General features: G+C 43.9%; 1 protein-coding gene and 1 long non-coding RNA gene across 3 annotated transcripts in view; one reads left to right on the plus strand and one right to left on the minus strand.

The window, feature by feature from the left end:
• LOC307197499 overlaps positions 1-12,745 on the plus strand; it is a 48,323-nt gene that overhangs the window by 21,487 nt on the left and 14,091 nt on the right. The window lies entirely within an intron of this gene.
• The window catches only part of COLEC12 (collectin subfamily member 12), a 187,391-nt gene continuing 184,998 nt past the window's right edge, over positions 10,353-12,745 (minus strand). Inside the window, exon 10 of the mRNA XM_079943416.1 lies at positions 10,353-11,808. Within this exon, the coding sequence (XP_079799542.1) occupies positions 11,789-11,808 (20 nt within the window). The 3' untranslated portion in view covers positions 10,353-11,788. The remainder of the gene's footprint in view (positions 11,809-12,745) is intronic.

Consider the following 12,745-nt stretch of genomic DNA (forward strand, 5'->3'; position numbering starts at 1 on the left):
ATTTTGACCTAATGTCCTTTTTCTGTCTCAGGATCCCATTCAAGATACGACATAACATGGAATTGTCAGGTCTCCATAGGCTCTCCTTGGCTTTGACTGTTTTTTGTTCCTTGTTTGTTTTTGATGGCCTTGACAGTTTTTAGGAGTACCAGTCAGATATTTTGTAGGATATCCTTCCATAGGAATGTGTCCGTTGTTTTCTGCATGAATAGACTGACTTTATGGGCTTTTGGGAGACAGACCAAAGGATAAAGTGCCATTTTCATTACATCATATCAAGAGTACAGGCCATCCACATGAATTATGACTGTTAATGTTGGCTTTGGTCACCTGGCTAAGGTAGCACTTGTCAGGTTTTTCCATTCTCTCCCCTCCCTCCTAGCAACCACTGATCTTTTTACTGTCTCTATAATTTTGCCTTTTCCAGTTGCTATCATTATTGGTGACCTCTTACAAGAGAGGTTGTCGAAAGTGCTACCCTGCTTTTAAAGCTCCTTAAGATGATTCTGTGTGCCCTTCAGACTCTTATCAGGTCACATTAAGGATATTGGTATTGTAGACACAGTGGTGGGAGAGTGGGATGGAAACAGTACTGAGTTTGAGGACCCCTCTGCTACTCAGTGCCCAGTCCATTAACACCTTCAGCCTCAGCTTCCTCATTTTGTAAAGTAGGAAATGTCATAGCAGCGCAATGATACTATAAGTGATAAAGTATCCTAATCCACTGAGATGTTTGTCTGAAATAAAATTATATGTGTGAAACACTTCCTAAGCACTATAGAAAGATAAATTATTACCATCTAGTATAGGGGTTGGCAAAATTTTTCTGTAAAGGAACAGATAGGACATGTCAGCGTTGTAGGCTATCTGGTCTCTATCGCAACTGTTCAACTCTGCCATTGCAGTTCAAGAGCAGCCATGGACAGTGCTTAAACAATGAGCACAGCTGTGTTCCAATAAAACTTTATTTATAAAAACACACAGGGGGCTGTATTTGGCCCACAGACTATCGCACGCTGACTCCTTGTCTAGAATACGCGTGGAAAGACACAAACCACTCTGCCCCCTTCCTCCTGAAATCTCTTCGAAATATAGTGCTGGTGAGGACATTCAGTAATTTATTGGGAGTCTTGACGCACAGACTACAAAGACCCTAGGGGGATTGAGTCCATACACATATGATATAAATGAATAAATGATGGAATAAATTAATAAGGGGGAGAAGAGACAGATCTCAAGGCTTGATCCTGAGGCCAGATGCACAACTGTGGTACTGCTGATTTTGAGGAGCTCCAGGGAGTGGTGTATCCTTGAACATTTTATCCTGGGTGTCCTATAGGAGGAGGTTCTGAAGACTAGAACGTCAGCAAGGATATACAGTGCTCGGCCATCGCATAAGATGCCTGGGGAGAGAATGGTGCCAATTTGCAGAAAATGGGAAAAAGAGGGTGTTCGGGTGAGTGGTAAAGGGGTTTGAGTAAGGACGTCAGGGTGCCCCCAATTTCCTGTATTCCCCAAAATTCCCACAAAAGAGAAGAGCTGAAAGGGCTCCTGCTCTGAAGACAGGCTAACAATTGCCATCCATAGAGGAACTCTCTTTTTAATTTTGCAAAGTTTTCGAAATAGGTAGTGTCAGTTTGCAAGCCCCCCGAGCTGGGTGCTAAGCATGCAGTCTTCGTTATCTCACCCTGGGAGGGCTGGCTTCTGCCTTGTCTCGGAGGACAGATTTTATCTTTTTTTTTTTTTTTCTGGAACTGCCTCCTAAATGCCTTGTGACAGCCAAGTTCCCAAGGCCAAGGGCCTCACTCTCCTTCATTCCACCTGTGCAGTTGCAACTGGGAGGAGATGTGTGGGAACTGGCTGAACTTTCTGATCAATTTTTCCCTAAATCTAAAACTGCTCTAAGAAAGTAACGTCTATAAAGATAAGGAAAAAATGGTCCACTTATAAATGTCATCCCCGCTTATAAATGTCATCCCCCCTTATAAATGTCATCCCCCCTTTTACCTCCTATCCACAGATTCCTCCCCACAATTACTAAGAGTCCACCTTTGGAGACACATTTCTTTGGGTGAAGTATCACCTTCCCAGCCTTTCTACCGAGGTTTGTCTCCCTCCCTATCCCTTCCTCTGTTTCTTGTATTAGTGGCATTGGGTTTTTATTATTGAGATTTGGTTATTCTGGTGCAGACCCTGTAGGGTGAGACTGGATCTTTTCTGAAAGTTGAGATCTGTGTCGTGTGAATAACTAGAGACAGGTGTCTCCAGGGTGGACCCATGGATCTGTAGGCAGGAGAGGGGCACTTCGGGGGTCTAGATGCCTAAAAGGTGCTTCTGGACAGGGGGTTTTCAAGGTGATGTCAGGCGGCACCCTGGAGTGAGGAAAGGAGCAGTCCAGGTGAGACCTCTCCTCCCTGGAATCCTCTGTGGCTGGCAAGCTCTGCTTGTCTAGCAACTGGATGCTCTCTGTGACTGTTTATCTTTTATTGTGCTCTAGCCCTGACTGTAAGCCTTCTCCAGAGCTTCTAACCTAGAGAATGAAAGGGAGGGGTTTGGTCAATGCTTGGATGCGAGCGTTGACAGAGCAGTGTCCCCCTCCTGCTGTGATGACAGCAGGGATCCATGAGGCCCCAGGAGAACGTGAAGCTTAGGGACACATCAGGCTGTGTGGTCCAGGATGTTATCCTTCAAGTGCTAATCTTGGGGACTGGTTTATTTTCTTATGAGAAGTGGTATTTTCTTATATAATCTCTAATACTAAGTAGGAGATTATTTCTCAAAAATAGCAACAGGGCTAGACAGGGAAGGATGAGAATCCAGAGTTCATGCGAATGTTCAGACAGATCAGCCCTGCCTACTTTTCAGTGGTGCCCAGTGCCTTCCTGCGGGGGTTTCCGGTTGCTGGGAGCAGCCTGTCTCTGGCAGGTCTGCTCCTGGATAGGTTCAACCCCACCCTGTATTTGGGTAACATGCTGGGTTCCTGGCCTCCCCTGCTCTGGCCTCAGGAGGTGCCCGTTGTGGTAGGGTGCGTGTCAGCGAGCTGAATTAGGGAGGAAAACAGTCCCCACGGGAGGTGGGAAGCAGCAACCCCAAATGCCAGGGCCAGCTGACCAAGCTGCCAGTTCTTACTGCAGACTGTGGAAGAATGCAGTGCATATGATCCTGTTGCCTGCGATGGAAGACGAAAACAGGAAAAGGTAATGCTGGGGCTCTATGATTTCAAAACACTGTGGTCACAGAGTTGAAAAGTGAGCACCAATGATCTTGAGCAGATGAGTTTTTCATGCCTTCAGAAGAGTATGTGCAGTGCCGCTGGCTGCTCCTAAGCTGTCATCATCTTAAACTCAGGTTTCACCTGCCTGGGGGGGCAGGCAGAGGACTTCAGGACTTCAGTGGACTTTAAGGCAGTGCTTTTTCCGCCGAAAGAACTCTTTCAAATGGACTCTGGGGTAAAAAAAAAAAAAAAAATGGTAACAGCTTTCTCCTGGCTGACCCTCTTTCTTTTTCTCTTCCATTCTATGCATCTATGTGTCTATGTTTCTGTCTCCTATCTTTCTTCCTCCCTCCCTCCTTCCTTCCATCTATCTATCCATCATTTAATTTTGGGGGGCTTTTTTTTTCTTTCTGAGAAATGCCAGGCTCTGTGTGAAGGTCATTATTCCTTGTGCCTGTTGATTTAGGCCTCTTGGTATACTTCACCCAGTGAAGTTGTAGGTTATAGGGTTGAAATAGGTGAAGTTCTGGTATAAACTGATTATTTCTTGGCAGAGTGTCAATTAAGTGGCATCTTATAGGACTTGAAATCCAGACTATTTTATGAAGTGGACTCCAAACTATACTTTTGGAGTAAAAAGAGCTTATTTTCACACAGTATTGTCCAAATGGAGGCAAGGCAAATAGTTGTTTAGAAATAAGTTGTTATTACCATCAATAACAAGGTAGTGTGTGTCTACAATGTCCATGATCATTGTATATGCTGATTAAGCACGAGAAAAATCATTATTCATTTACTATCTATGAACATCATGGCGGAAGGTTGGAGCTAGGAAATCTTTTGGCGGAGGCAGGATTATAGATTTTTAAGAGCATGTTAGCAAGTCCACTGGGACTCTTTCTTGCTTTTTGTCTGTTTGAGCAGGATTTCCCACAGCATCAGGCTTCCGTGCTGTTCCTCTTGTGCCCCTTTCCTCCGAGGTCTCAGTAAGCGGGACCTGGAGCTGCCTCATGCAGCTGAGTTCAGCCAGCGTCTCCCATATCCTGTCTGACCTTCAGCTTTCCTTTAGTTGGCCTTTTAGAGTTTGGTTGAAGTTCCAGGAGAGATGCTTCCAGTGGGATTTGTGTGGAGCAGAAAGTCACATGTAGCCATCCGGATAGTGATCTGGAGCTACATTTGCTGTGCAGATACCCTCCTTCCATCCACTGTGGCCCCTTCACAGGATCCCTGGGCTCCCCAGAGCACAGTTTACAGACTGCTGTATGAAACAAAGTATTGGTGATGTGGTACAGGTGGTGGGTCTTGGGGGAATTAAGGAAAGAGCGAGCTCACTGGGGGCTTCAGACTTTTGAGGAAGTGCCTTGAAAGAGAGGGTGTCCTCGAAAGGGGAGTCATGTTTGGACCCATGAAGAGGAGGGGGGCACACACTGAGTGGCAGGTAGAGGCCAGGGATTTGATGAGCAAAGGCCCAGGAAGTGGACGTGGGGTACAGGTAGGAGGGGTGTCAGTCAGGGTCCAATAAGAAAAAGATGGCACCCTCAGACTGGAACCACCTGGAAGCCAAGAGCCAATGGAGCCCATAAAGATCTACCTTCCAAAACCCAGAGAATGGTGGAGAAGGGATCTGGAGGGACAAATAGAAAATAACCACATAGAGAGCTGCTGGGTTAGAGCTGAAGGACTTGTATCAGTTAGCTCTTATTCCAGTAATGCTGTATAATAAACAGCCCCCAAATCTCAATGGAATATATATCGCATTAGGTGTTTATTCTCACAGGTCTGTGGGGTGGCCCAGTGGCTCTGCTGCAGGCTCTGAAAGTTGGGCTGGCTCTGCTTCTTGCTGCAGGTCTGTCTTGGCTGGGGCAGCTTTGCGCCATGTGTGTTCATTCTAGAGCCCCGGCCACAGGGGCAGCAGCTACCTAGAGGAAGCCCTCCTCAAGGCAATGGCAGATGTACAAGAGGGCAAGCACAGTCACCCTAGGATTTCTCAAGCCTTTGGTCACATCACATCCACCAATATTGGCCGAAGCAAGTCACCTGGCTGAGCCCAAGTCAAAGGGGCAGGAAGGTACCCTCCTCCCAGAGAGGGGAATTACAAATGGGTGGATGCAGGGAGGTATGGAGAATTGGAGCCAGTAATTCAATCCACCAGAGTCTCCACAGGAAGGCAAGTTAGAAAATACAGTTGACCCTTCAACAAAGGGTCAGGTTAGGGGCACTGACCCTTTACACATAACTTGTGGTCCTCCCTCCATATATGCCATTTGGTTCCTCCATATCTGTGGTCTGCATCTGCGGATTCAACCAACTGTGGATCGTGTAGTACTGTAGTATGTATTTATTGAAAAAATCCACGTATAAGTGGACCCATGCAGTTCAAACCTGCGTTGTTCAAGGGTCACCTGTATGTTGTACAGGAGGGGAATTGGTGTGGGTGGGTTTGGAAGGTGCAACTACTATTTATACTGCTTCCCACCCATAGCCATACTCCTTTCCTTTTATCATAATAGAATTTTTAGCTTGGCATGTGACTGTATTTCACGGCTAAAGCCGATATTTCCCAGACTCCTCAAATGAGGCTATTTGACTAAGTTCTGGCTAAAGAGATGTGAGTGGAAATGATGTCTGCAATTTCTGCCTTAAAGGGATGCAATTCTCTCTCCACCTCTCCCTCGAGCGTGCTTCCTGGAATGTGGGTGCGGTGCTGAGCCCTCTTGGACCCTGCGAGTGCGGGCAATGGCTTCAGGATGGCAGAAGAGGAATATAGTAGGAGGGTGGCTCCCTGGGCTGCTTATGTTCATATAGTTAGATAGAGGAGATTTAGGCTGGCATTGTTTTGGGTCTTCACTTCAGCAGCCAAATCTGTAATTAATACAAACTGATAGGAACCTCTACTCTTATACCTAATTGAAGGGATAACACAGAGAGAGATACCAATTAATTTTTTTCAGAACTTACTGGACTAAGAAGAGATGATCACAATTTAAATTTTTCTCCATGTCACTCCTGTCTAGTATTTTGAAAGGCATGATCAGTGAGCTAATTGTCAATGCAAATTCACCCCAGTGATAACAGGACAAGCAATACCAGTTCTGAACCAGTTCTGGACCAATGCTGGCTCTGTCCATGAGCAGAGGGCCTGGTGGGAAAGAGAGGTGCGGGGAGAGAGCTATTTGTCGCTTGTTTGAATATGCCTCACAAGCAGGAAGTAGAGAGGAGGATTCAAACCTGGGTCTATTTGGCTCCCAAGCCTGTCTCCTTTCATTTGACACTAATTATATCAGAGAACCCTGTGAGACGTCCAGTTACTCTAGAATCTATGGTGGTTTCTCCAAACTGGACCTCTTTGGACATCCATGGCATGGGCGCCAAGTGGACTTTTGCCTCTTCGCTCATTGATAACAAAGAGATTGGTCTAGTACTTTTATGTAAAGAGCACGAATCACGATTCCTCCATTATCTCCCTGCTTCTGTTAGAGAGACCTGGTGCCTTGACTGATTTCTTGTGGCAAAGAACAAAATACAACCCAGAAAGCCCAGACTCTCAGGAAGGTTACTGTTGGATCATAGGAGACAGCGTGGCGGGGTGGAAGCTAGGTGGCCATGGGTTCAAATCCCAGTTCTTGGAAAATTATTTAACCTGTCTGATCTTCAATTTCCTCGTATGGTAATTGGAGATAGTAGGTGTTATTATAGCTACTCTGGAGCTGGCACTTTGTGCTGGTTTATGTCAAACCTGGCCTAGCTCCTCTGCTCTCAGGCACAGCAACTGCTTTTAAGAATCTCATAATTCCCTGAAGCTTGCAGGCATTATTTAGTGGATCACGGCAATGAGTGATGATTAAAGAATACACCAAACTCTGGCACCAACGGTTGGAAGACTGGCCAAAGGACAATTCTCCATCTCTGGCCAAGAGGACTAACCCTTTTGTTAAAGCCCATTTAATGACCTGCCTGGTTGAGTTGTTGGTGGGAGTCTCCTTGCTGGCAGCTGACTCCCAAGCAAGTTGTACGGGTGATCCCTGTTTTACCTAATAAGTCCTTGGAGGAAAGCTGGAGGCTGGGATACAACCCTGCCTATGGCAGGCAGGGCTGGACTGAGTTCATTCATAGACTCATTCATTGAAAAGTTTGAAAACCAGGGGCTCTGCTTCTGGAGAATTAAAGTTGGTTTTCTTAAGCCTGCTTTTCTTTGGACTTCTGCCCACCTGGTGTAACCTGGGCATGCTATGTACTTATTTGAACAAGTGTATCTAGGAGGAGAGGAAAAAGCATGAACGGGTGGAGTGGAATCTCTTTAACATCTGCTCTGTGATTTATAAAATAAGTGTGATGCCATGCCATTACGGGATGCTTTCCAGGAAAATGGAGCTATGGTACAGAGAAATACCTTCTAAAAAATGGCAAAAGTTCACCTATACTTCTAAAACTGTTGAGTATAACAGAAAAGAGATATTTCATTACACAGCCATTTAGAAAAGGTTTCTAAAGCTTTTCCCTGACTCAGGGCCATATTTTGATAAATAGAATGAATCTGCTTTGCCAGTTGATTCTTTTCACTCAATATTCCATTCATAATATGTATATTACATATATAGCCAATATAGTGGATTTACAGTAACCAGTTGTTATCAACGTGAATTGCTTCATTTCTCCTGCTTGGCTTCTCCCATTCATCAGTTCTCTTAAGATTTCATTGCTGACTGGCCATATTCACCTTTCTCTTCTTTCTTTTTTTTTTATAAATTTATTTATTTATTTATTTAGGCTGCATTGGGTCTTCGTCGCTGCATGCGGGTTTTTTCTCTGGTTGCGGTGAGCAGGGGCTACTCTTCATTGAGGTGCACGGGCTTCTCATCGTGGTGGCTTCTCTTGTTGCAGAGCACGGGCTCTAGGCGCGTGGGCTTCAGTAGTTGTGGCACGTGAGCTCAGTAGTTGTGGCTCGTGGGCTCTAGAGCACAGTCTCAGTAGTTGTGGCACACGGGCTTAGTTGCTCCACAGCATGTGGGGTCTTCCCGGACCAGGGCTCAAACCCGTGTACCCTACATTGGCAGGTGGATTCCCAACCGCTGCGCCACCAGGGAAGCCCACCTTTCTCTTTTTAATTCAGTAATATTTAGGCCTCTCAGCTAATCTGTAGATCATCTAACACTGTGTGGGTTTTCCTCCATGTTATCCGGAGCACTTGTGTGTAGCGTTTGGCATGGAAGAATCAGCTCTTCCTTCAGGGTGCATTTGTTTTGAAAGGATTTGGGCTAGAAGTGATGCTTGAGCTGTATCTTAAAGGAGGTACTTTCCAGGTAACAAAGGTAGGGAAGGGAAGTTCAGGTAAAGTATGGGGGTAAGAAAGAGCATGGAGGAAATTGCAGGTGGCTTGCAAGGCTGTTCTGGCACATGGCAAGGGAGGGCAGGGTTGCAGCTGGAGGGGAGGCTGGAGGTGCAGCTGAGGACCTGGTCACAAGGCCCTTATCTCCCCTGCATGTATGTCCTGCAGGCAACTCAGAAGATTTTAAACTGGGGGTAAGGGTTAGAATGGACTTAGACTTAGGGACATAAGAAGGAGGAACCTGATCAGATTTGCATGACAGTGATGTAGGCAACGGGCAAGTCTTCAAATTAGCCTCAGTGTCCTCATTCCTAAAGTAGAGAGAAAGGTTTTGCACCAAGGTTGGAAGAGGTAATGTATGTGAAAGTGCTAAATATATTTAAACTTTTATGATTATTATTGGACTTCTTTGAGCCATGAATGAGTTAACATACTTCATTTTTCAAGAGATCAGTTTTGTCATCTGAGGCAATATACACATGCTTAATATTGTTACCTGATTTATATAGGGATATATGATTGATTGTTTGATTGGCTGCATTGGGTCTTCATTGCTGTGTGCAGGCTTTCTCTAGTTTCAGTGAGCGGGGGCTACTCTTCGTTGTGGTGCACGGGCTTCTCATTGCAGTGGCTTCTCTTGTTTCGGGGCACAGGCTGTAGGTGCGAGGGCTTTGGTAGTTGTGGCTCATGGGCTCTAGAACGCAGGCTCAATAGTTGTGGCGCACGGGCTTAGTTGCTCTGCAGCATGTGGGATCTTCCCAGACCAGGGCTCGAACCCATGTCCCCTGCATTGGCAGGCAGATTCTTAACCACTGCACCACCAGGGAAGTCCCAGGGATATATGACTTATGTAGCTTTCTATTTCCTTAAACATCTGATTTTTAAAATGGGAGCAGGTCTTACTATTTGTTGTCTGCTTTAAACTCTAACTGCTAAAATTGGAAGGATATGGGAAGACCTGGTGAACGCTGCTCATGAAGAGGAAAAGAAAGGGTTTTTTTCTTTCTGGTTGTGCACTCATTCTTTCAAGAGTCATTTAAAAAGAAAAAGTTTCCATCTTCTCATAGCAACTCAAGTGCTTGAGGACCTCATGACATTTTACCAAAACTCTCCTCCCAGAAGGGCATCAGTGGTGAGTAGGTGAATAGAAACATGGTGTATAAATAGCTAAATATACAGAGGAGTACATGAGGCATCTGGTAATGTGTGATTTTCATCTGATTTTACTGTGTTAAGACGAACCCTGCTTCCTAAAGAAAATTAGAACATTTTCAAAGCTCGAGTCTGAATCCTGTCTCATTCCTTGGTGATGATGTGACCCAGGAAATGACATCACCTCCCTGAGTGCTCCCCTCTATAAGATGGGGAGAGTAGTAAGGCCTACTTTTTAGGGCTGTTGGGAGGATGACATGAGATCATCTGCTTGAAGCCTGACAAATGATAAGCACTGGGTAAGTTGTTATTAGGAACACCCTCAGCTGTGGGAGCCAGCACCATTCTCTTCTGAGCATGGCATCAGACGTTCAAGTTGCTTCTGAACATGAATCTTAATTGACACCTAAGAAACCAGAAGAGGATGAAAAAGAGGATAGAGTTTAGTCTATAGAAGGTCTTGAGCCTGAAGAGGTACCAGAGTCCAGTGCCTGTCTTGTGTCATAGGGCCCAGATGACAGCGGGTCCTACCAGCCCGACCAGACTACATGGACAGGACAGCAGGGCATAAAGGTGCTGAGGAGGTGACCATTCCTGGGCTGCAGAGATGGCATGAACAGTGACCAGGGCAAGACAACACAGTCCACACAGCTGCAGGTGTGAAAATCAAACTCTGTCTTTATTCTTTTACCATTGTATGTGGGATAGGTAGCAGCACTGCTGGGGAGCTCCTTGGGAGGAGAGGAGAGGGAATCTGTTGGATGGAAATCTTACCTTTGAGCATCAGTTACATCTAAGCCTGTTTTCAGCACATTTCATGTTAGACTTTTCAATGGCACGTCAAGGAGTAGAAGGTAGATGGGCTCAGACAAAAGGTTCTTTGCAAGAGTTCAACATAGTGGCCAAGATTTTATTCTTGCATTTCATCATGCATGTGCCTTGGAATTATGGATTTTTTGGAATCTGACTGAAGAAAACATAAACTTTCCAGGTAGTGTATAGCTGTCCCCATCTTTCTAGCATCTCTGCCTTTGGCCGATGTGATGCCATACTTTCCTGACATTTAATATCAGCTCTGGTATGGGTCTGATACCAAGTATATTCATACCTCAGCCATAAAACAGGACCTTCTAGATAGCCAGATTCAGGTGCTCTGCCCTTCCCAACAGATACCTCTCCACCACCCCTGACTCCACCAAAATGAAGTAAAAGCACATCCTGAGTTGACCACTTCCTCTGAGCCTGGCAGACACACAGCAAGAGTCTCGGCTGGTGATGGGCTTGATGCATGGCCCACTTGACTGAGCCACACATATGCTCAGGCTTGACCTACACTGGCAAAATCTGCAAGGACACTTCTTAGACATTTCAAGTGATTGATTCCTCTGAGGAAATGATACATTAAAAAATACACATATACACACATATTTAATTATTTTTTTAAACCACAACTGAAAAAAATTCTTTGCCACTGTGTAGAATTAAATCTGACAAGAAACCCTATGAGTTTTTATTAGTACCATTATTGTTTTCTTTGGCTTCATGTACTATAATGGTAAAATAACAAAAAAAAAAAGAAAAAAATTGTAAAAAGGCAAATATTTTGTACAAAAATACAAAGTTTTAAAAGCTCTTTAAGTATATTTCATATTGTTACTAAAAGTTGACCTATATATCTGTATGTCTGCATATTTTTCCTACATGTGGGATTTTAGAAATGTAAGGTACTGTTTACACAGTATACGTTTTCAGTTCTTCCTAAAGCTCAACAACCAATGATAATCTTTTTTCTGATTGGAGCATTCCATACTCTGGAAGACATGATTTGCATAACTGTACGATTACTGGCTGAGAAAAATCTATGTGATTCAGTCCATTTGCATACTGAAAATCAATGTATCATACTGGGGGAACACTTTCGTTCCCAAGTCCTTAAGTAATGGCAGATGGTAAAGAACGTTGGCTGTCAATTTTTTCAGTAATTGGTTTTCAGTGCTTTTTTTCAATCTGGTGAGAAGGTGATGCAATGAGGAAGAAGTATCTTTTGCCTTTGAGAACTGTCCGAAAATTTGTTCTTATTATTATATCACAGTCCATTATAATGCAGGTGATGGTACTAAAAGAAAGGAAAAAGGATGGGTGTTAGTTTTTCTTAAAGAACAATGTTAATGTATAATTCAAAAAAGGAACGTGTTTTTATAGGAAACATTCCAAATACATCGTTCAATAATTATTTTTTCAAATAAATGCCTAGAAATTCTTACTCAGATTAAATAAAAGGTAAAATTCACTTTGAAAGAGCCTATTTTGGGGAATCCTAGTCCCAACTCAAATCCCAAATGGCCAAAGAAGGCTAACAAATGACAAATCTGGGTCACTTGTCACCCTCTACTGTAATCTCTTGTTGAGATATTTGTGTTCTTTTCCTGAAACTGACCAGGATGGGAGTTCCTTACGTGTCTGGAGACCTCTAGCACCTGGACGAGTGCTTGACACACTAGAGGTTTTCAATACATGACTGTTGAATGGATAAATGCATAATTTGTGCCCCAGTTACTGTCAAAAATAATTTGAGCAAAATATATTTTTGTCATCAACTTTGTTTTTAAAAATTGAGATAAAATTGACATATAACATGTTAGTTTCAAGTGTACATGATTCCAAATTTGTATATATTGCAAAATGATCACCACGGTAAGTCTAGTTAACGTCCACTACCACATGTAGTTATAGTTTTGTTGTTGTTGTTGTGATGAGAATTTTTAAGATTTACTCTTTTAGCAACTTTCAGATATATAACAGGATTATTAACTATAGTCACCATGCTGTACATGACATTACATTACCATGCCTTATTTATTTTATAACTAGATGTTTATACCTTTTGAGCCCCTTCACCCATTTTGTACACCCCACCACTCTCCGCCTCTGGCAACCACCTGTTTTCTGTATCTATGAGTTCCATTTTTTTTTTATAAGGTTCCATATAAGTGCGATCATATGGTGTCTGTCTCTGACTTATTTCACTTAGCATAATGCCCTCAAGGTTAATC

The sequence above is a fragment of the Stenella coeruleoalba genome (genome assembly GCF_951394435.1).
Source record: "Stenella coeruleoalba genome assembly, chromosome: 14".
NCBI lineage: Eukaryota > Metazoa > Chordata > Mammalia > Artiodactyla > Delphinidae > Stenella > Stenella coeruleoalba.